This window comes from Osmerus eperlanus, chromosome 8, assembly GCF_963692335.1.
Source record: "Osmerus eperlanus chromosome 8, fOsmEpe2.1, whole genome shotgun sequence".
Classification (NCBI taxonomy): domain Eukaryota; kingdom Metazoa; phylum Chordata; class Actinopteri; order Osmeriformes; family Osmeridae; genus Osmerus; species Osmerus eperlanus.
The window spans coordinates 1,542,090-1,560,907 of record NC_085025.1 but is presented as its reverse complement, the minus strand read 5'-3'; the positions used below and the strand labels follow the sequence as shown (position 1 = coordinate 1,560,907).

Below are 18,818 nucleotides of genomic sequence, written 5' to 3'. Positions count from 1 at the left end.
AATGTTTCCCTCTTATGAAATGCGAAGGGTGTCCCTTTCAGACTTCCAAATAACCCTGTGTCTTCTCAAATCGAAAATGAGTCAGTGCCCTGACTGTGACCTGCTACAATTTCCATCTCTGTTCTCATTCCAGTCAATTAAATCTCCGTCAATCCAGTTTTTCTCTAATGATGTCAAGTATTTGGTAAAACGGCAACACAACAGATCTACTGGAGCCATGAGATGGCCTTCAGGAGTCTAATTACTTCCCCCTAGAGAATGAAAGTCTGTTGTGTGTGAGATCAGGCCACATGGAGACATCCTCTGAAAGGTTTCCCATAACACCCTGTGAGACACAATCTCAAACAAGGGGGAGAGAGGGACTTGAATTCCATTCTTTACAGACACACTACAGTACAGACCACCACACAGTAAATAGTCTGTCCAAAATACATTTAATTTAATAATTTAATTTGGATTTGACAATGGTTATTTTATCCTTTACTACATTGTAGCATGTGATTATGAAATTTTTTAGTGCCATAAAATACACTTTGCTTCCTTGACTTTGTCTGCCTACCCTTTCCTGAATAACATTTGTTTCCAAGCAGTCTTATCAAAGTTGTTTAGTTACTTTATAACTTTGTAACTATGTCTATGAACATATCATTCACCAGGTTATGCTTAAACAGTCACAGATGGGAACATTTCATTTGAGTGTTTTTTAAATGTAATGCAGAAAACAAAATGTTTCACATGCATGGTATTCACAAGTAACACACATACATAGGTCTTGTGATAAACTTTCTACATGTTTTTAAATTTCAAGCAAAAAAAAAAGGACATTGGGTAAGCAATTTGGTTTCTTGCCTTTTAACAGTAAAGCTGCAACAAATAGGTATAGCTCTCTAAATGTTTAAGAATGTTTATTAACATTCAGCTTCAAGAGACATGCCTACCTCTTATGTCCATAAATATTTAGTGGGACAGAGCTTGGATACATTCTGCTCCTATTGCAAAATGTTTTAGTTTTTTTCTGGACTCATATCCTAATGACGCAGACATGGTCATAGTTATGACATATTCTACACAGATGCTAAGAAACTATTTGAAAGTGAGCTTTGTAAACAAATTCTGCTGAGATAAAACGTTAGAGGCTTTGAGTCAGGAGCAGCCCTACCAGAATCAGCAGAAACATGGACCCAGATCCTCCACTGGATGAGCTGAACATCCTGATTCTTCCCTCCACTGCTGGGTGCACCTTCTTCCTTTCTGAGATGTAGCTGGCCAGCACAGCAATGTCCAGATCACCTAAAGCAGTTACACACTTTCTAAATTTAACAGTTTACTAAACTGTCCTGTCAACACAGTATCAAAAAGCACAGAAAATATGCAACAAACAGAACTGTTTTTTGGGTGTGACACAAAAACACTGGTTTATAAAATACCTCTCCTTGTTAAAACTAATACAACAGTTATGACTCGACACAAGTTTGTATGAGGAACTTTTGAGTCACAATAAGTAATTATTTTGGCTCTCGACAAAGGCGGTCGCATTTTTCTCTCCCTCCCCTGACCTTCCCTGCTTGGCTTCTATCGTATTGTCTTGTCTTGTATACTCGAGACATTCTCCGCATCACTCTCCGAAGCAAGAAACATGGAATTGATAAGCTCGACTTGGAGACCATAATGTGTAGACGCGGCCCCGTAACCAGCACAGGCCTTGGCCAAGGCTGTTGCTGGAACAACAACTCCCCTGGAGAGCGCTGCAGTGAGACTCTCTTGTAGTCAGAATGTATGTGCCTATGTGCTGAGGTGTTTTTTCCTGTTCCCACACTGTACTCCTCTAGGAGCATAGTCTGGGGGTTGACTTTTTCTCCTCTCATGTTTCTGCTGAAATTTTTCAAGAGGGCGCCGATAATGGCTGCCTTGGTTGGTATCTTTCGGCCAAAGTAAATTCCTTGTCTGTGCAAACTTTCATGGCGAATAAAAACCCATTCTGATTCTGATTACCACTGTCATGTTTCAGCCTCTCCTCCTTAATCATAGAGAAGCCATCTCCTCCTTCCACCAGGTATGAAGGCAGGACCATCTTGTACAGCCTGTTGGGATCCAGGGCTTCAAAGATGGGCACACGACAGCTCGTACACAGGACACTGACACTCTTCACACGCTCGCCTGGAGCCCTGGACGTGTCGTATTCCACATGGAAACCTTTTGGGTAGAAATGAGTTAACCCTTGTGCTGCATACGTTAATGTTCATAGATGGACATGCTGTATCATTGTTTTAAAATGTTTAACCCTTGTGTTATTGTGGGTCACAATGACCCAAAGGTTCACAACAACCCATTGTTGTGCTGCGACAACTGTACCCAATACGAAAACAAATAAAAAGCATTTTCTTTTAACCTTCGCGCTGTAGGGGGTGTGAGACAGACCGATGGTTAAAAGAAAATGCTTCACTTTTTTTCGTATGAGGAAAAGTTGTCGCAATGGTTCACAATGACCCGAAGATAACACAAGGGTTAAACATTTTAAAACAATGATACAGCATGTCCATCTATGAACATTAACGTATGCAGTTGCGCTCATGAGGTATGCACGGTAAATGATTAATTTGTTTGTGTCGATCGCGTTGTAATGTCTGCTTTTATAATCAATCTGTTCAAAGTCTAAACCGACGGTAGTCCACTCTGTACAGTACTGTCCGACTGTTATCTTTTGAGGATAATGTGTGTATGAGTGAGGAGCTGGACCTCAGTGGGCTACCTGACACCTGGAGGAATTCTCCCGTGCTGCCTCCATATCTTCTGACCGAGTGCTCAAAAACCTTCAGCAACGTGGTTCCCTTCATCTGCACCATGTCAAAGGTGCCTCCGAATGGCAAGACAGCGATAAGGTCCTCCATTGTGATGGAACCTGAAGAGACAAACATTTTGGATTGTTTTAACACTCTCCCTCTTTCCCTCGGTCAGTTTCTTCCTCCCCCCCTCTCTTTCTCTCTCTTACACACACATGCGGACGCACCATTTCGGCTGCGTTCATCGATAGATGTTCGGATGCCTCCACCATTGAGGATGCAGGAGCTAACATGATTCCACTGGAGCTCATCTGCATATTTGATGTTGTGGTGTACCTACAGTGGGAAATGATGGTTTCATGACGATAAGTATACAGAAGTATTATGCAAAAGTTCCTGGTTGTTTTCTTGAAAGGCATTTTCTAGCACATACCATGGCATCACAGATCAGATTACCCAGGTTGCATTCGCGAAATCGACATTCTTGAAACGTGCCGTTGAGGTAGACCAGGGTTTGACCCACATACTGGGAGGAGTAGTTAGCCAGGTTCTTCTTCCACTCCTGGACGTCAGCAAGAATATCAGGATCTTAAGAGGAATTCAAACTAAGGTCAAGTTATCTGCAAGACCACATACACACACATTCAGATGAATATGGAAATGAGGAGCTTCGTTCCAACCTTCTGGTACTGTGCTGTCCAGCAGGATAGGGTTGCCTGTGGCCTTGAGGACGTCGCCAGTATCGCTAAAGGTCACCTTGAGGTAACCCAGATATTTCCCGAAAGCGTAGGCTTGCACAACAGGGACATCTCGTCCATCTTCAGATTTCACCAGGAAAGGGTAGAGCCCAGCTGGGACCTCGGAGGAAGGCGCCTGCCCTGTCATAACAATCTGGGGTTGTTGTTTTTTTTTATACAGTTGAGGATTCCTGGTTCTTAACAAATATTTCAAAAAACTAAACTTGGTTGAAACAAATACAAAGAAACCTGTAACTTTTGCAACAGATGAAAAAGGCAAAATTGTTTATACTTGTGAACATTATCTTTATTTGTCATTTCTACTTTTAACAGTCAGATCCAAAAATGAGATTTGACATTTGAAAAACAGTTTTCAATTTTTTCAGTGGGGTAACATTTGTTATGAGGAAAAACAGACTATGGTGAAGCAAGGCCTACCCGTATATAAGAAAGTATTGCTGTGTCCTCCGATCACCACATCCACACCACTCACCCTTCTGGCAATCTCTTGGTCCATAGCAAAACCAGAGTGGCCAAGGGCAATGATCTTGTTTACTCCGAGAGACAGTAGTTTGTTCACCTGAATCTGCAAGGCACTTACCTCCTCCTGAAACTGTACATTTGGACCTGTAGCAAAAATAAACGACACTATTGCATCACTAAAAGGCCTCCATGTAAAGAAAGACCCACACAGAAGCAAGGAGAGAGTACTGAACAGATCAAAGTCTGAACTAGTTTCAGAAGCACATTGGCATGAAGAGAAACAGGTGATTGATATCTACTGTACCTGGCTGTGACAGAGCAGGGGTTTCATGTGACGTATAGCCCACCACACCGACCTTTTGAGAGTCTACTTCAAATATCTTAAATGGGAAGAAATGACCGCTCATTTGCGGGGCTAGTTTGTCATCTGGCTTGATGTTTGCACTGAGAACAGTGCATTGCACATGTTGCAAGAACGGCTTGATCAGTCCTTCCACTCCGTTGTCAAACTCATGATTCCCAAGAGCCTAAAACACAAAAACAAATGATGCCCCAACTCTCCATTTGTGTTTGTGTTCCATCTATGGAACATGGGGATTTGAGTATCTGTCTAGACTAGTACCATACCTCCCATCGGACGTCAAAGATTCCATGCGGAATTCCCTGGAAATTGCTAATAAAACAAACTGTCCTTTCAATATTCTAAATAGTAAAACAATGGCACCCACAGTCTAAAGAGGGAGATCCACCGATAATGTCATTTATTTCAGAGGCAGACATCTAAACAAACAACATTGATATAAGTCTTATGATAGCTAGCTGTCTATGCGTTTTACTTTGGGAGATTTATTTGACTATTTACTATTATACTACGTATTTTTGTAACCTACTATCAAACGGAACGGTAGTGTATTATTCTATGAATTGTAGGCTAAGCTATAGCAACTTAAATATTTTCTTAAATGTTACATTTTTTTTACTTAGGGTAATTCTCTTAAAACGTATTAAATCTTAAAGACTACACAACAATCTACACAACAATCACGTGTCTAACGGACATAAATTGTTTACCATTGCATCGTATCCGAGTTTATTCATAAAATGTGCAGCCTCCGCACCCTTGTAAAAATTAAACCAAACAGTTCCCTGAAACTGATCACCAGCGTCTAGAAGCATCACGTTCCGCTCTCTGCTACGGATTTCTTTTATTTTAGAAAATCTTCTCGCCACACCAGCAAAACACGACCCCTTAGTGCATTTTCCCGAATCGATATTTGTTTCTTCAACTCTGGCATGCACATCGTTGGTGTGGAGCAAAGTGAGATCCCATGCTGTTACCGAAACATAGATGCAAAAGTAGACCAAGCACCGAAGTTCTTTCATCTTCTTGTTTCAATGCAATTTTACTGTCTTTTTGTTTCTTCTTTGCCTCAAAACTGACGTCAAGACACGGCGTGAGCGTAAGCTTCCTCCTGTCTCTCGCAACATTTAAATGTCAGCGCATTATCTCATGGACCAAATTGTTCACAGTATATATTGGCCACGCATACTACGTCGACCTAATATAAAAAACTGATGCGGTGTGTTTACGTGCAGTGCTCATCGGCGGAGCACGCGAAGGCAGTGCCCTTTAGTGATGGGTCGTTCGCGAACGATCCGGCTCTAAGAGCCGGCTCTTGAAGGTGAACGTCGGGAGCTGGCTCGCATATCTGAAGAGCCGACTCTATTTTTAATAGATTAATACAGCCTATAAAAACTAAATGATTATGAAATAATTAATTTTAATTGTATTTAAAATAATTGACTGATTCAAAGAACAACAAAAAAAAATACTTGTAGGCTTAAAGGCGCACACGATCATCCTCACATTCTGTTCCTGTCAATCCTGCATGAGGGAGGGCCGAGCCAACTCACACAGTCAGAGAGTAGTCAAAACTCGGAGGAGAGCCATGACAAATCAATGCATTTTTAAAGATATGTGGTTACGGTCGAGTATGATTTCATTTAATAATTTAATTCAAATTGTTTTCACACCTATCATAGTCAAATTCATAGTTAAAACATGTATGTTTTAAAGAGCCGTTGGAGAGCCAAAAGAGCCGGCTCTTTTTAGTGAGCTGAGCCATACGAGCCGGCTCACGAAAAAGAGCCGGAATGCCCATCACTAGTGCCCTTTGGCAGCTTTGGCACAATTTTATGGAAGGCCCAGTGGACTAAAATTCAATGCCCTGATACGTTATTTATTATCCCATTGCATAGCGCATTGACGGCGCAAGCTACAGTGCCCGTAGGCAGCCACGTTGGCGGTGAATGCTAGCTAGAGCAGTGTAGTGCCATGGCTCCATGCTGACTGCAGCTCAATGGGCAAGCGCCTTTATATATTTGATTAGCAATATTGTATTAGCGTTACAAATGACGCTGCAAGTCTCTGATTCCTGAGCAATACTTCAGGCAAATTTTACCTTCATACAGAGCTCGGATCTTTAGATAATCAAGCTACAGACAGACACACGTTCAAAGTTCCTGCGATGATACTGACTCTCAACCCAGTCCTCCCTTCCCCTATCTAATACACCACACTATAGTTCTTTAAGAAATATTCTGGGAATGAAGAATTATGCTGAGCTACAACAGTAGGACACTGCCAGTGGCTCTTCTGCAGTGATAAATTACTCTCTCTGTTCATACTACAAAGTATGCAACATTGAGTTTTAATTTATATTTAGACAAGCACATTAGCCATGAAACAAACATATCAAGGTAGTAATGTCTAACAAACATGTCCCTGCTCTGAATATATGCTTGTAATCCTCCAATAGATTAAACACTTCTTGAGAGTGTTTTTGATCAAAACCAAGACCTTTACTTTCTTTTAACCCTTGTGTTATCTTCGGGTCATTCTGACCCATCAGTCATTGTGACCCACCGTCGTATTGCGACAAATTTACCGCATACAAAGACAAAGTGAAGCATTTTCTTTTAACAACTAGGCTGTCTCAGACCCCCCACATTGCAAAGGTTAAAAGAAAATTATTTTAATTTGTTTTTGTATTGGGTAAAATTGGGTAAACACAACGATGGTTCGTTATGAACCTTTGGGTCATGTGACCCGAAGGCAGCACGAGGGTTAAACAGTACAATAGGGTGTTCCCCTTTCCTGACTGTTACATGAATTGTGTAACAGTAGTTTACACTGGGATCCACATTTCACCACCTTTCCCCTTGGAGCAAGAGAGAGATAAACACTGGGCGTGCCACTGGTTAATCATCACGAGGAAGAGGTTAGTCATGGTTAAAAATTATAACCATGACTCTAGCTGCCACCACAGATCATTATACTGTGACTTTCTTCAAGTAGTTTCCTTTCTGGTTTGGTATAAGTGGGATTCACCGGTACAGAGCTTCTTGTAAGAGGAACCCAGGATGTTGTCTCGACAGAGACATCAGCTTCAGTGTGTTTCCAGAATTTTCTGAAAGCTCTCTGACATTTTGACATTTCAGTTTGATTAAACTTGTATTTACTAGGTGAGTCCCCTGTTAAAACCTAACTATGGATGGTAACCTGGAAGGTCAGCAGGGATGATCTTTTCTCTAAGCTGTTTTATGGCTGAGAAGTATCATGAAAAGAATCCAAATAAATCAAAGCTTTATTATATGTGAATAATAATAATAAATATATGTAAAATAATAATCGTGCATTTCAACATTTCCATAACAACTCATATGTAGGGATTGTGAATAGGCCTATACCCATGACTTACAATTATGTAAAAAGGAACATTTTTGTTAAAATGCAATGGAATCTGAAATTGGTGATGACATCTACTGACCCACAAGGGGGCAGTAGATGGTAAGGAATGAAGACCCTGCAGAATCACAGTTGAAGCTCATTATTTAATGAGCCATTTGTTGCATCGAGATCCTTTAATTACACATGGACAAGACAATAAATAGACAATTAGTGAAGGTTGTGTTAAGTAGTAATCTTAGTATTCCTGTTATGGAATGTACAGGGTATCTGATGGCTTGTGATGTGTGCAAGAAATAAATCGCGATGCGTGTGTGGGTTTGAAACCCGGCAAGAATCCTTGCCCCATAAAAACATAATGAATAAAGGAACACAGGTCACAATACGTTTGACCTTAGTCTTAAGTGTGGGTCATTAAAGCTGATGCAGAGAGAATAAAAGCCTTCTTGTATCCTGTGACTAAGCATCAGCAGCTCTGTATCTAACAGATGGCTGAGCGGTTATGCAGTTGGGCTATTAATCAGAAGGTTGCCGGTTCGATTCCTGGCTGTGAAAATGACGTGTCATTGGGCAAGGCACTTCACCCTACTCTCTCCATATCCAGCAAAACATTTCCAAACACTAATCCACCGTTGGTCTTGCATCATTTCAGTCCGCTGCCACCTTTGACTGGATTGCTCTGCAAAAACACCTCCAACTGGACAAACTAATTTCCATCCCTGCCTTCAAAGAAACCATTTCACTCATCCTCACTGAATCCTGTTAATGCTTTCTCACCTTTTAACTCCTACCCTGAGTATCTTGTTGTTGATTCATCCCCATGGTTTGTCTTTTGTCTGTTGCCAACTGCCTAGTTTGTCCTCCTGTTTTACTTTTGTTGCCTGCTTTGTTTTCTCCCCTGCCTGTATCCTTTGTTCATACCTGCCAGGGTCAGCCTGTGTCTTGATTGTGGTTGTTGTAAATAATCTCTGTATTGCTTTATTTTTTTTATCCCCCGAGTCCATGTATTACTAATGCCCTGGTTTGTTTAACCTGCTTATTTTTTTTAGCTTTTTTTCTTTATGTCTGTACTGCTGTGGTTGTGTGCCGTTGTGCTTTTTAACCAGATTTTTTTTCATTAGTTAAAACTTGCCTCGGGGAGAATGTACTTACTGTAAGTCACTCTGGATAAGATCGTCTGCTAAATGACTAAATGTAAACTACGAGAATGCTAATGATACGGTTGGATGAGGTAGTCTGATGGACACTGTCAGTAACACAGGGGCTATGTCACCACTAATGATCAGCTCTGAGGAGCTCTCATCAGCACACGCTCCTCGTTACCGTGACCTTCGTCTCCGAGCAACCAGACTTGGAGCAGGAGGAGGAAACACGAGGAGGTTCAGAGATGCTGGTGTAGAACTGTGTGAGGGGGACCTCCGTCTGCTAGAGTGAGCAGGCCTGCTCCACCTGAAGATGGGCTGATGGGAAGGGCAGGTCCTTGAAACCAGAGAGTTGGGGATGAGTGACTTTCATCATTACTACTGAGACTCTGTTCCTCTGTGATAAAGCTTGTTGGATAGAAGGGCAATGAACAGATGCTATCAGATGGGAGAGGGAAGACAGGCGGAGTGACTGTGTTCTGAGGTCATCAGAGATGATAGCTAGAGGAGGTGTGAGATTGAAACTGGAGTTGAGAGAGAGAAAAATAAAGTATTTCAAAGGGATGCAGCAATTTGATTCCCAGTATATGCTTTCAGGCGCACACCATAAATGAAGGTTGAGAAAACACAGGCTCTATAAAGGTACCTGAGCTGAGCTTGTCTCTACACATGGTCTTAACACAATAGATTGAGAAAAATAGGTTTGTTCTGCAATTAAATATAAAATGCCAAATGGTGGTGACCTTCTCTATAGCTATGATTTGTTGAGAGAAATTAATGATATAGACAAAAATAAACATCCATGAAAAGCATTTTAGACACTTAATAATACTTTTAAAATAATTTATAGTTAAATCGTAAACAATGAGATGGTAGCCACCAAACTTAACTGGGATACGTGTGCTGTCAATGTTATGACTACCAATATTGATCAGAACTACCACATGCAAGGAAAATATTAATATGGATATTAAATTAGCTTAGTTAAGCTAGTTCAAAGGCAACAATATTGACATAATGGGCCAGCATGGGCCAGCATGGGCCAGCATGGGCCAGCATGGGCCAGCATGGGCCAGCATGGGCCAGCATGGGCCAGCATGGGCCAGCATGGGCCAGCATGGGCCAGCATGGGCCAGCATTACCTACAGCATAACTGCAGATTATTTGAGATGGTCAGTGGTTGCCATGATCCAGGGAAAGTGGAGGAAATACGAATGACACAAAGAACAAAACAGGAGAATGTCTTAAACACACATTAAATCATTTTCAGGTTTCTAATGGTCTAATTAAAATGTGTCTGAAAAAAAATCGACATTATGATGAAACTCAATGCCTAGCTACCCTTGGTAGCTATTATATGTTCTAGCCATGGCAAAACAAAAGATTCACATTGTTTGCTAGCTAGCATTTTGTTTCTAGGGTAACTAGCTATCTTGGTTAGTTGATATGTTGACTGTTGAGCTTCCGCTTAGGTCAGTGCACTTGATCGCTAACGCAACTGCCAACTTCAGAATGTTTGTATATTGGTCAATCTTAAGGCTATCAAAATCTGTGTTTTTGGGAGTGTTTATGTTGTCGTAGAACAGTGCTGTGTGGGTGCCTGTAAGGGGCCTGTGCACCTGCCATGTTTGGTGCCACAGGAATCCTTGTAGCATGCATCACTGAGATTCTACACACAGATATTACTCTGATATATGACTTTATTAGCAAACATAAATGAGGAAAAATTAGCTAAAAAATTATCAGCAAACTTGAGATATCCGAGTAAACATACAAAACTGAATATCGATACCAGTGTCTTTATTTATGAGCTATCCCACAAGTTAATATGATTTCTGGGGGCGTCATTTCATTTCATGTTGACTGAAACTGTATCAGATAGAGCCTTACCTCATTTCCTGAAAGAGACGAAAAATTGGATTTTCTTTAGGTCCATGCATATCATTATTGGAGTTGGGAGTTCACTATTCCCTGTCTGAATCTCTCATACAGAGCAGTAATGGTGTCCATCCTAACCTCCAGGTCACTGTCCCTGACAGTCTAAGTACCAGTGGAGTTTTAAATTGATTGAAAAGGCTCATCACTTGTTCCAGACCGAAGGGACTCTTAAAAGTGCATTTAAAGGAAAGATTAGGAGAAAGAGGTGTACTTGAAGCAGGAACATTGTGTATCAGCTTCTCTTCTGTGTCTAGAATATTGATGTATTTTAATCTGGGGAGTAAGTGCTGCAATGTCACTGGAGTCAAGTTGGAAACAATTACAGCACTCATCATTCTGCATCATTCAACATTCCTACACTCTGGGGACACAAAGTTTGCACAGTTGAAAATTCAGTCTCCTCTCCTTGACCCTTCTCCCCTGATCTACAAGAACACGTCAGCGTACAATGCTGAACAAAACTCACTCAGTAGTAGCAAACACACGCATCTGTGACATGTAGGAAAACATGTGAAGAGTCATTTAAATGAGGAGAGAACAGGCCGCCTGATTTGGTCAACAATGCTGAACAAGCGACAAGCAGCGCAAACAAGATGGCCAGTCCTGATCAATGTGCCAGAATCTGTCTCTCCATCAGACTGACACACAGACACACACAAACAGACATCCCCATCTAGCGAGCAGCTCTCAATCTGGGTTGATAGAGGAGCTCTCTGGTGACTGCTGCTCACAGGATGATTATTAGGAAGAGTGAGTCCAGCTGGAGAGTGATGGACACAGCCATCAAAAAAGCACCGCAATCAAACACGCTCCCTCCCAGGCAAGCCTGAGGAACACAGATAGCCACTCACACCAGCGCTGCATACTTCACAGAGGCTCCGCTTATTAGATCTCCCTTCCCTCCGTGTGATGTTAGCCATGGGTCCACAATTCAATCCTACAAACAGAGATACACACCAGAAGGTTTTTATGTAGATGTTTTATTTTTTGCAAGGTGGAGATGGTGAATATCCACTTAAACAAAGAATGTATTTATGCTAATGTATCTCTATGTTTAGCTTCACTGTCTCATTTCCCAGGAGGTATGTGCAGGTATTTTTTGCAAGCAATAACATGACACATAATTACAGATTGAAAAAGTCACAAACACAACAAAAAAAAGAAATCACTGAATACATTTGACTGATAGGGAAATTTTGTTTTCAAATATGACTCACAACAAGAATGCTTTATCTGAGTTTTGTAATCTCCTTTCTTAGGACAGTTCAAAGGTTAATTTATCATGACTGGGTTTAATGGAGACCAATAGGCAAGGGCGAAAGGATACAGTAGTTTAGGAGAAACCAAAAACCTTCCAATCCCTGAATCCTTCCTTTCCATTTTACCAGCTGCTAAAAGCAGTATCCTCATTCATGATTCTCTCTCCCCTTGAAAGCAAAAGGTAGCCTTCAAATGTCTTCCTCCCACTGTGTCCATCCCTGATACAGGCCTGCATTTGCCCCAAGGGGGAGGGCAGCAGATTTAGCCCAGATTTCTGGGTTCAGAGATGTGTTTGAGCTCCTCAGTGTAGCCTTTCTACCCTGTTGGGTGGATGCTGGCACTGGCTTCATTCTCTGCCTGGATGTGGCAGGAATACCAAGAGGTGGCTTCAATGAGACAGCCTCTAGCATCTGGATCGGCCCTCTGATCCCGTTTCCTGCTTCTTCATGAATCTTTGAAGCGCTTGGCAGCCAAAGTAAATTCTACAGAGGACCCATCAATCTCCAGACGCCTGTAATTGTGGCGATTAATCAAGGATATAATTCCTCTCCAACTCATCACACATGAGGGTCGTAGCAGAGTGGGAGGAACACACATGAGGGTCGTAGCAGAGTGGGAGGAACACCAAGCTTATGGTGCTTTGTTTTATGATGGAGACCTTTTCTCTAGTCAGAATAAAAAAATTAACTGTCAATGGTGTCCTCTCGTCAACACTGCCTTTAGCCAGCGATATCACTGAAAAACAAGCAATTTGATGAAACGGTTTATACCGTACTAATTAAACTTGGTTACACACACCTCCCTGAACTCACTTCTGAGTCGAGCTGTTTGAGTTAACCATAACCCTAACCCTAACACCACTGTCATTATGTCTGCTTTTCAAACCATCACCTCCCTCAGATTCCCTCTCTAAGCTCAGTCTTGGGTCCTCTGAAAACTCTAAAACTAAACAACCATTTAACTGTATAACTATAGTTATATTACTACTAAACTACTAAACAACAACTAAACAACTAAATAAAAATTAAATAACCATATAAAAACAAAACTAGAATGCATCAAAACATCCTGCATGCAACTGCCCACCTCTCATGAACATTTCATTCAGCCATCAACACCACTAGTAGCTATACTTTGGTGTGAATTTCACCATCTTACTCATTTCCTCATTTCAAATAATTAGTTCTCATCTCAGCTTCCAGTGAATGTAGCTTTAAGAGAACTACAAGAATTAGAGAATGCGTACACATACAGCCCTGCAGTGAGAAAAATAAAACAAGAGAGGGTCTGGAGAGAGATCTTGACACTTAATGAATGTTATTCTGGAACAGTGCTGTTGTCACCATCTCACCTCTCCTCACAGACCTCCAGAGAATCGCCTTCCTGCTCACTGGACCCAGTCTGCCCATTGGCCAAGTCAACTAAAGACTGGTTTGATGGCCCGATGGCGTGACAGCTCCATCCTCATCAAGGCTGACACCTTGGCTGCGCTCAGATTTACTGCAGTTTCCTGGGTACTGCTCCAGTGTGCACCCCTGTCTGCCTCAGCGCTCATCTGTCACCTCCATCCACATCTCCATAGTAAACGAGTGGCTCGCCACCAGTCAGCATCACATCCAATTCCCAATACACCACCACCCTGCCGAAAAAGTTTACAGTTCCTATCTGTGGGTTTATTCATCCTGTTGAGGAAACAGGTTCTGAAATATTATAGATAACCAGCCCTCCCACCAGGAATACCTGATCATTATAATTGCACTTTGGTCTCAGCTTGAAGATGGAAGGACACATCCCAGAGGATATTGAAGAAAACATTTCCCGTTGCTTTCCCTTCAACTCAGTCACCACATTATGACAAATTGACAATTAGCCATGAATAAACAAGAAACTTTAGAGTGGCCTCAAAGCACCTATGGGTACAAATGGAGTCTTTTTAAATCTCAGTCTCTTAAGGAAAACAGTTCACAGTCTTAACTGGTTGTCAGCTAACACAACCAGTGCACACATATGCAAAGACAAGCATGAACACGTGACAGGATAACGTTTCATACCTTGTAAACACACAGCATTATCATGGTGCCTATATTACAGTTTCATCTGGAGTGTTGACACCAAGGCATTACATTTAATTCCAGATATAGAAAATGTTTTGTAATCTAGTCGACAAAACATATGACAAAATGCACTTGAGAGATAGAGAGCTGCAAACTGGCAACAGGAAGTAGGATAACAGGGTCACTGCTGAGGTATCAGGTGGAGAGATCAGGTGGGTCATTGTGACCCACCTTTTGCACCACGACGGTGGGTGTAGTGCTACTCACCACAGCTTTCATCTACCTGCACTGGAAGAGAGCATCATACAAGAGCACCCGCCACAGGCAGAGGGACGGACTTAGTGCTTTGATTTCCTTCATCAATCACGTAACAGAGACACAAAAAAACGGAACTCTACAAAGATGAAGTTTGCCTTTACAAAACCTTCCCGTTTTACAATTTAGAAGCTGGAGGAGTCTATGAATCTTCTTACAGTAACCAGGAGACATCGTCATGATTTATCATTTGTTCCCAACTATTCTGAAGCTGCGTTATATAAACAGCTCTGCCAGGTGATGATTTCTGTAACAGAGATTTTCTACTTTCATTCCATTCACAGTGAAAAACAGCCAGAGGTGGATGACTATTGAAAAGCTTGTGATTTATTATGCATTACCGTGTGGTTATTTACCTAATCTGTGATAACTGATTAAAGGCAGCACCATGTAACATATTTTAAACTTACATGAATGTCACTGGAGCGCATCATTTTTCAGTTGTCAAAGTATGAACCGTTTATGCAATTTTGCAATCATGTTTTTTATAAGTATATGCCTTATTTACTAATAATCGACTAAGCATGAAAGAGTTTTCATTTAATATGAATGAACATTATTTTCCTGTGAAGTTGTTTCCCAACGTGAGACACCTGGTGTTCAGTTTGATGTGACGCAGTAACAAGGACAGTTACAAAAACATTCTCAGGTTACCATGGTTTTAAGGGAGCAGTTAACCCTTGTGTTATCTTCGGGTCATTCTGACCCATCAGTCATTGTGACCCACCGTCGTATTGCGACAACTTTACCGCATACAAAAATAAAGTGAAGCATTTTCTTTTAACCGTTGGGCTGTCTCAGACCCCCCACATTGCGATGGTTAAAAGAAAATTATTTTTATTTGTTTTTGTATTGGGTAAAATTGGGTAAACACAACGATGGTTTGTTATGAACCTTTGGGTCATGTGACCCGAAGGCAGCACAAGGGTTAAAAGCAGAAACATAAATGCTTTTGTTCCTTTTTCCAGATGTCATATCATGTCACAGAGGGCTACATCTGTATGGTTCATATGTGCTGCTTAGGGAGAGCAAAGCCAAAAAGACTAGAGGCTATTAACATAAAATAAATAACAAAGACAGAGCTAACTAGGTCGCAGGGGTGGGCATGGCACATATTCTAATGAAGCACAGGGATGCTACACCAAGGATGCTACACAGCAGTGAGACAACACCATCCATGAGAGGGTGCCCCCCAAACAAACTCTGTTTTCCCTGAAAGCACAGCCAACGAAGGGCCAATATTCTAAGATGCATTACGGTGGAGATTGTTTTAATAAGATGACAGCCTGCATGCTGAGAGGAGATATATGTCAATCAATGACGGACCCTGTTATGAGATTTGAAATGAACAGACACGTCTGGCTCCAGGAGCAGATCGCTCCTCTGAGTCGTGCCCACTCTCTCTACCGTTCCACGCACAAAAGCTCACACTGGCATCGATTTGCCACCAGTCAAAGCCACTTACAGAAAAACAACACAGAGAACAGATTCCTTCTTTCAATGCGAAATCTCAAAATGCAGGTTATGAACGATTGACACTTCAAACTGTCGGTACTGGAATACACATCCACATTTGAATATGTTGGCAACGGTTCCTGAGACGGATAACGTCACATGCACGGATCATTCCTACCGACAATATAATTTTCCTAATATTTCCTTTGTATGTCAGTTTTATTTAGATTCTTTGCATTCAATTTCCACACCGGCTTACAAGCTCTGTCTCCATCTACCCCTCATCATTGTTGTCTTCAACCCAATTCTCCATTTAAATCTTGATGTGGGTTTTTACACAAATACCCACAAATTTCCAATGTCAAAATGTCACAGACCGGAAGAGATAATGACTGAAGCGGCAATCATTAAACATGCCAATGAAATGATTGATTAATACTAACCTGCCCAACCTCTGCTTTTAATTAATTCTGCACATATAGACCTTGATAGAGTTATTACCGTCAGATGAAAGGGATGGGGAAAAACGACTTTCTTTCTGAACTTTGGTCTGTTTGAGAACTTTAGAGTGCTACAGACATGTTAGATAACATTCACACTTCTGATAAGTGCAAAGTTTTCTTCAGTAAGAGCCTGTCTGAATTCTAGGGTATGCTCACATATGTATCTCATAGCAACAGGTAGATTGAAACCCGTCAGTTTGTTCTATTTAGCTCAATTAGTAAACCCACAATCCTTTAACCCTCGGGACATGTGCGTTCTGAGAGCCATTGCTCTCTCATGTACTCTGCTGTTCCTCGGCCAAGCAGCTGTTTTGTTCCAACTCTAATTTATGCATCTGTGAACATTGTTAGAGCTCTCATACCCTCTGGGGTCATTACAGACATTGTCAGAGAATAATAATGATATGCAAATCCTATTAATTACACTGTGTTTATTCCTCTTGCCTGCAAGCTATAATTTGATTGCAAATCCCACTTCCCTATTTGGTCTTGTGAGCTGCGGGGAGGAGAGTAGGAGGAGCTGTGGACAAAGCAGAGGACAGGGGGAGAGTAGGAGCTGTGGACACAGCAGAGGACAGGGGGAGTAGGAGCTGTGGACACAGCAGAGGACAGGGGGAGAGTAGGAGCTGTGGACACAGCAGAGGACAGGGGGAGAGTAGGAGCTGTGGACACAGCAGAGGACAGGGGGAGAGTAGGAGCTGTGGACACAGCAGAGGACAGGGGGAGAGTAGGAGCTGTGGACACAGCAGAGGACAGGGGGAGAGTAGGAGCTGTGGACACAGCAGAGGACAGGGGGAGAGTAGGAGCTGTGGACACAGCAGAGGACAGGGGGGAGAGTAGGAGCTGTGGACACAGCAGAGGACAGGGGGAGAGCAGGAGCTGTGGACACAGCAGAGGACAGGGGGAGAGTAGGAGCTGTGGACACAGCAGAGGACAGGGGGAGAGTAGGAGCTGTGGACACAGCAGAGGACAGGGGGAGAGTAGGAGCTGTGGACACAGCAGAGGACAGGGGAAGAGTAGGAGCTGTGGACACAGCAGAGGACAGGGGGAGAGTAGGAGCTGTGGACACAGCAGAGGACAGGGGGGAGAGTAGGAGCTGTGGACACAGCAGAGGACAGGGGGAGAGCAGGAGCTGTGGACACAGCAGAGGACAGGGGGAGAGTAGGAGCTGTGGACACAGCAGAGGACAGGGGGGGGGGCCATTGCAGGGGATCTCCATTTGCTTTGTAATTTTAGGAGATACCTCTACTGCTTTGCACGTAGCAAAGACAGTTCTATGCCATAAAACTGGATTCAGTAAACAACTGCTCACAATAACAACAACAACAAGAACGTGTGTGCACTTTTCATACTCAGCTCATATTCTGCTGATGTTTCAATTGGGGATGCAGTGATGCAGTAGGGATGTCCTGGGGGCCAGGATAGCGCAGCACTTGTGTGACATTGACCTCTTTCACCAGCAGGGGCAATGTGGAAGCCTCCAACATATTCTACAGGAGATTACGTTGTCAATACCTACCTATCTCACAGAGATCAATAGTTTGAATGGTCAATAGGTTGTCTAAGTTGAGGACCACACTTAAATTGCCTTAAGCCTCAAAGTGGAATTCTCATAGAAGAATCAATCCTCTGCCATCACTGAATTTAGATTTTTTTTCTCCACCAGACAGTTATCTATGGTGACAGGTATGGGTACTGGAATGCATTCACACAAGGCTTAGGGTATTGCAATGTAATGTATACACAGGGATCAGGGACAGATGACTAGGTTTTTTTGTACGATGACTTTCCCTATTCTCGCTGATATTGGATTACACAACACAAATAAAACCATAAGGTTCCTTCCTAATTTCACACAGGGCCTCCAAATAAAGCCAACTGACTCTTAGCTTGACAACAGTATCTAACGCATGCACAGGCATTGTTGGACGCCCGAACTTGCATACACCAGAATAGGAGTTCCATTCCAAGCACAGCAGGGTACACTGTATAGTCATTCAGAGTGTCAGGGGAGGCCAGTGGGACAGGGCTGGATGAAGGGATGCTTGGATCTCCCAAGGCCCTGCAGGGATGCTAGCGTACATTCCTAATTGGCAAGTGGATGAAAACACACCTGGTTTGTAGTCCAAATCAGTCACAATCCACAGCCCAGAAACATAGACTCGACCAGGCTGTCCCTGAGGCCTGGTTGCCGCAGTGTTCCCATCACACTGGTTCTTTCCTAGCAGGACTTATTTTCCTCATTATGTTGAATAACTGCCAGCAGGGGGGAATTAACAGTGTTTGCAGTCTTGTTTGCCTTCATCATAAATTCCCACAAGACTCCCGATATTGCTCAGTGGAGTGTGGGTAGCTGGAGCTTTAGGTTTAACTACATTAAGATTGATGGACATGCGTGAGCCG

At 42.4% G+C, this 18,818-nt stretch overlaps 1 protein-coding gene across 1 annotated transcript; it reads right to left on the bottom strand.

The window, feature by feature from the left end:
• Positions 1-415: 415 nt before the first annotated feature.
• nt5e (5'-nucleotidase, ecto (CD73)) lies at positions 416-5,562 on the bottom strand. Its single transcript, XM_062467364.1, has 9 exons — positions 5,072-5,562; positions 4,305-4,527; positions 3,956-4,144; positions 3,461-3,658; positions 3,214-3,368; positions 3,008-3,116; positions 2,750-2,899; positions 1,993-2,193; positions 416-1,290 (listed from the first exon to the last, which is right to left on the bottom strand). The coding sequence occupies exons 1-9, from the start codon at positions 5,381-5,383 to the stop codon at positions 1,130-1,132; spliced, it is 1,698 nt and encodes a 565-aa protein (XP_062323348.1). The 5' UTR covers positions 5,384-5,562; the 3' UTR covers positions 416-1,129.
• Positions 5,563-18,818: the final 13,256 nt, after the last annotated feature.

Bases quoted from the DNA above. Each gene is read 5' to 3' on its own strand.
- nt5e (XM_062467364.1), bottom strand. From the start codon at position 5,383: ATGAAAGAACTTCGGTGCTTGGTCTACTTTTGCATCTATGTTTCGGTA. The intron at 3,369-3,460 runs GTTGGAACGAAG...ATTCCTCTTAAG, and splicing joins GGACAGCACAGTACCAGAAG to ATCCTGATATTCTTGCTGAC. The intron at 2,194-2,749 runs GTAGCCCACTGA...TCTACCCAAAAG, and splicing joins AGAATTCCTCCAGGTGTCAG to GTTTCCATGTGGAATACGAC.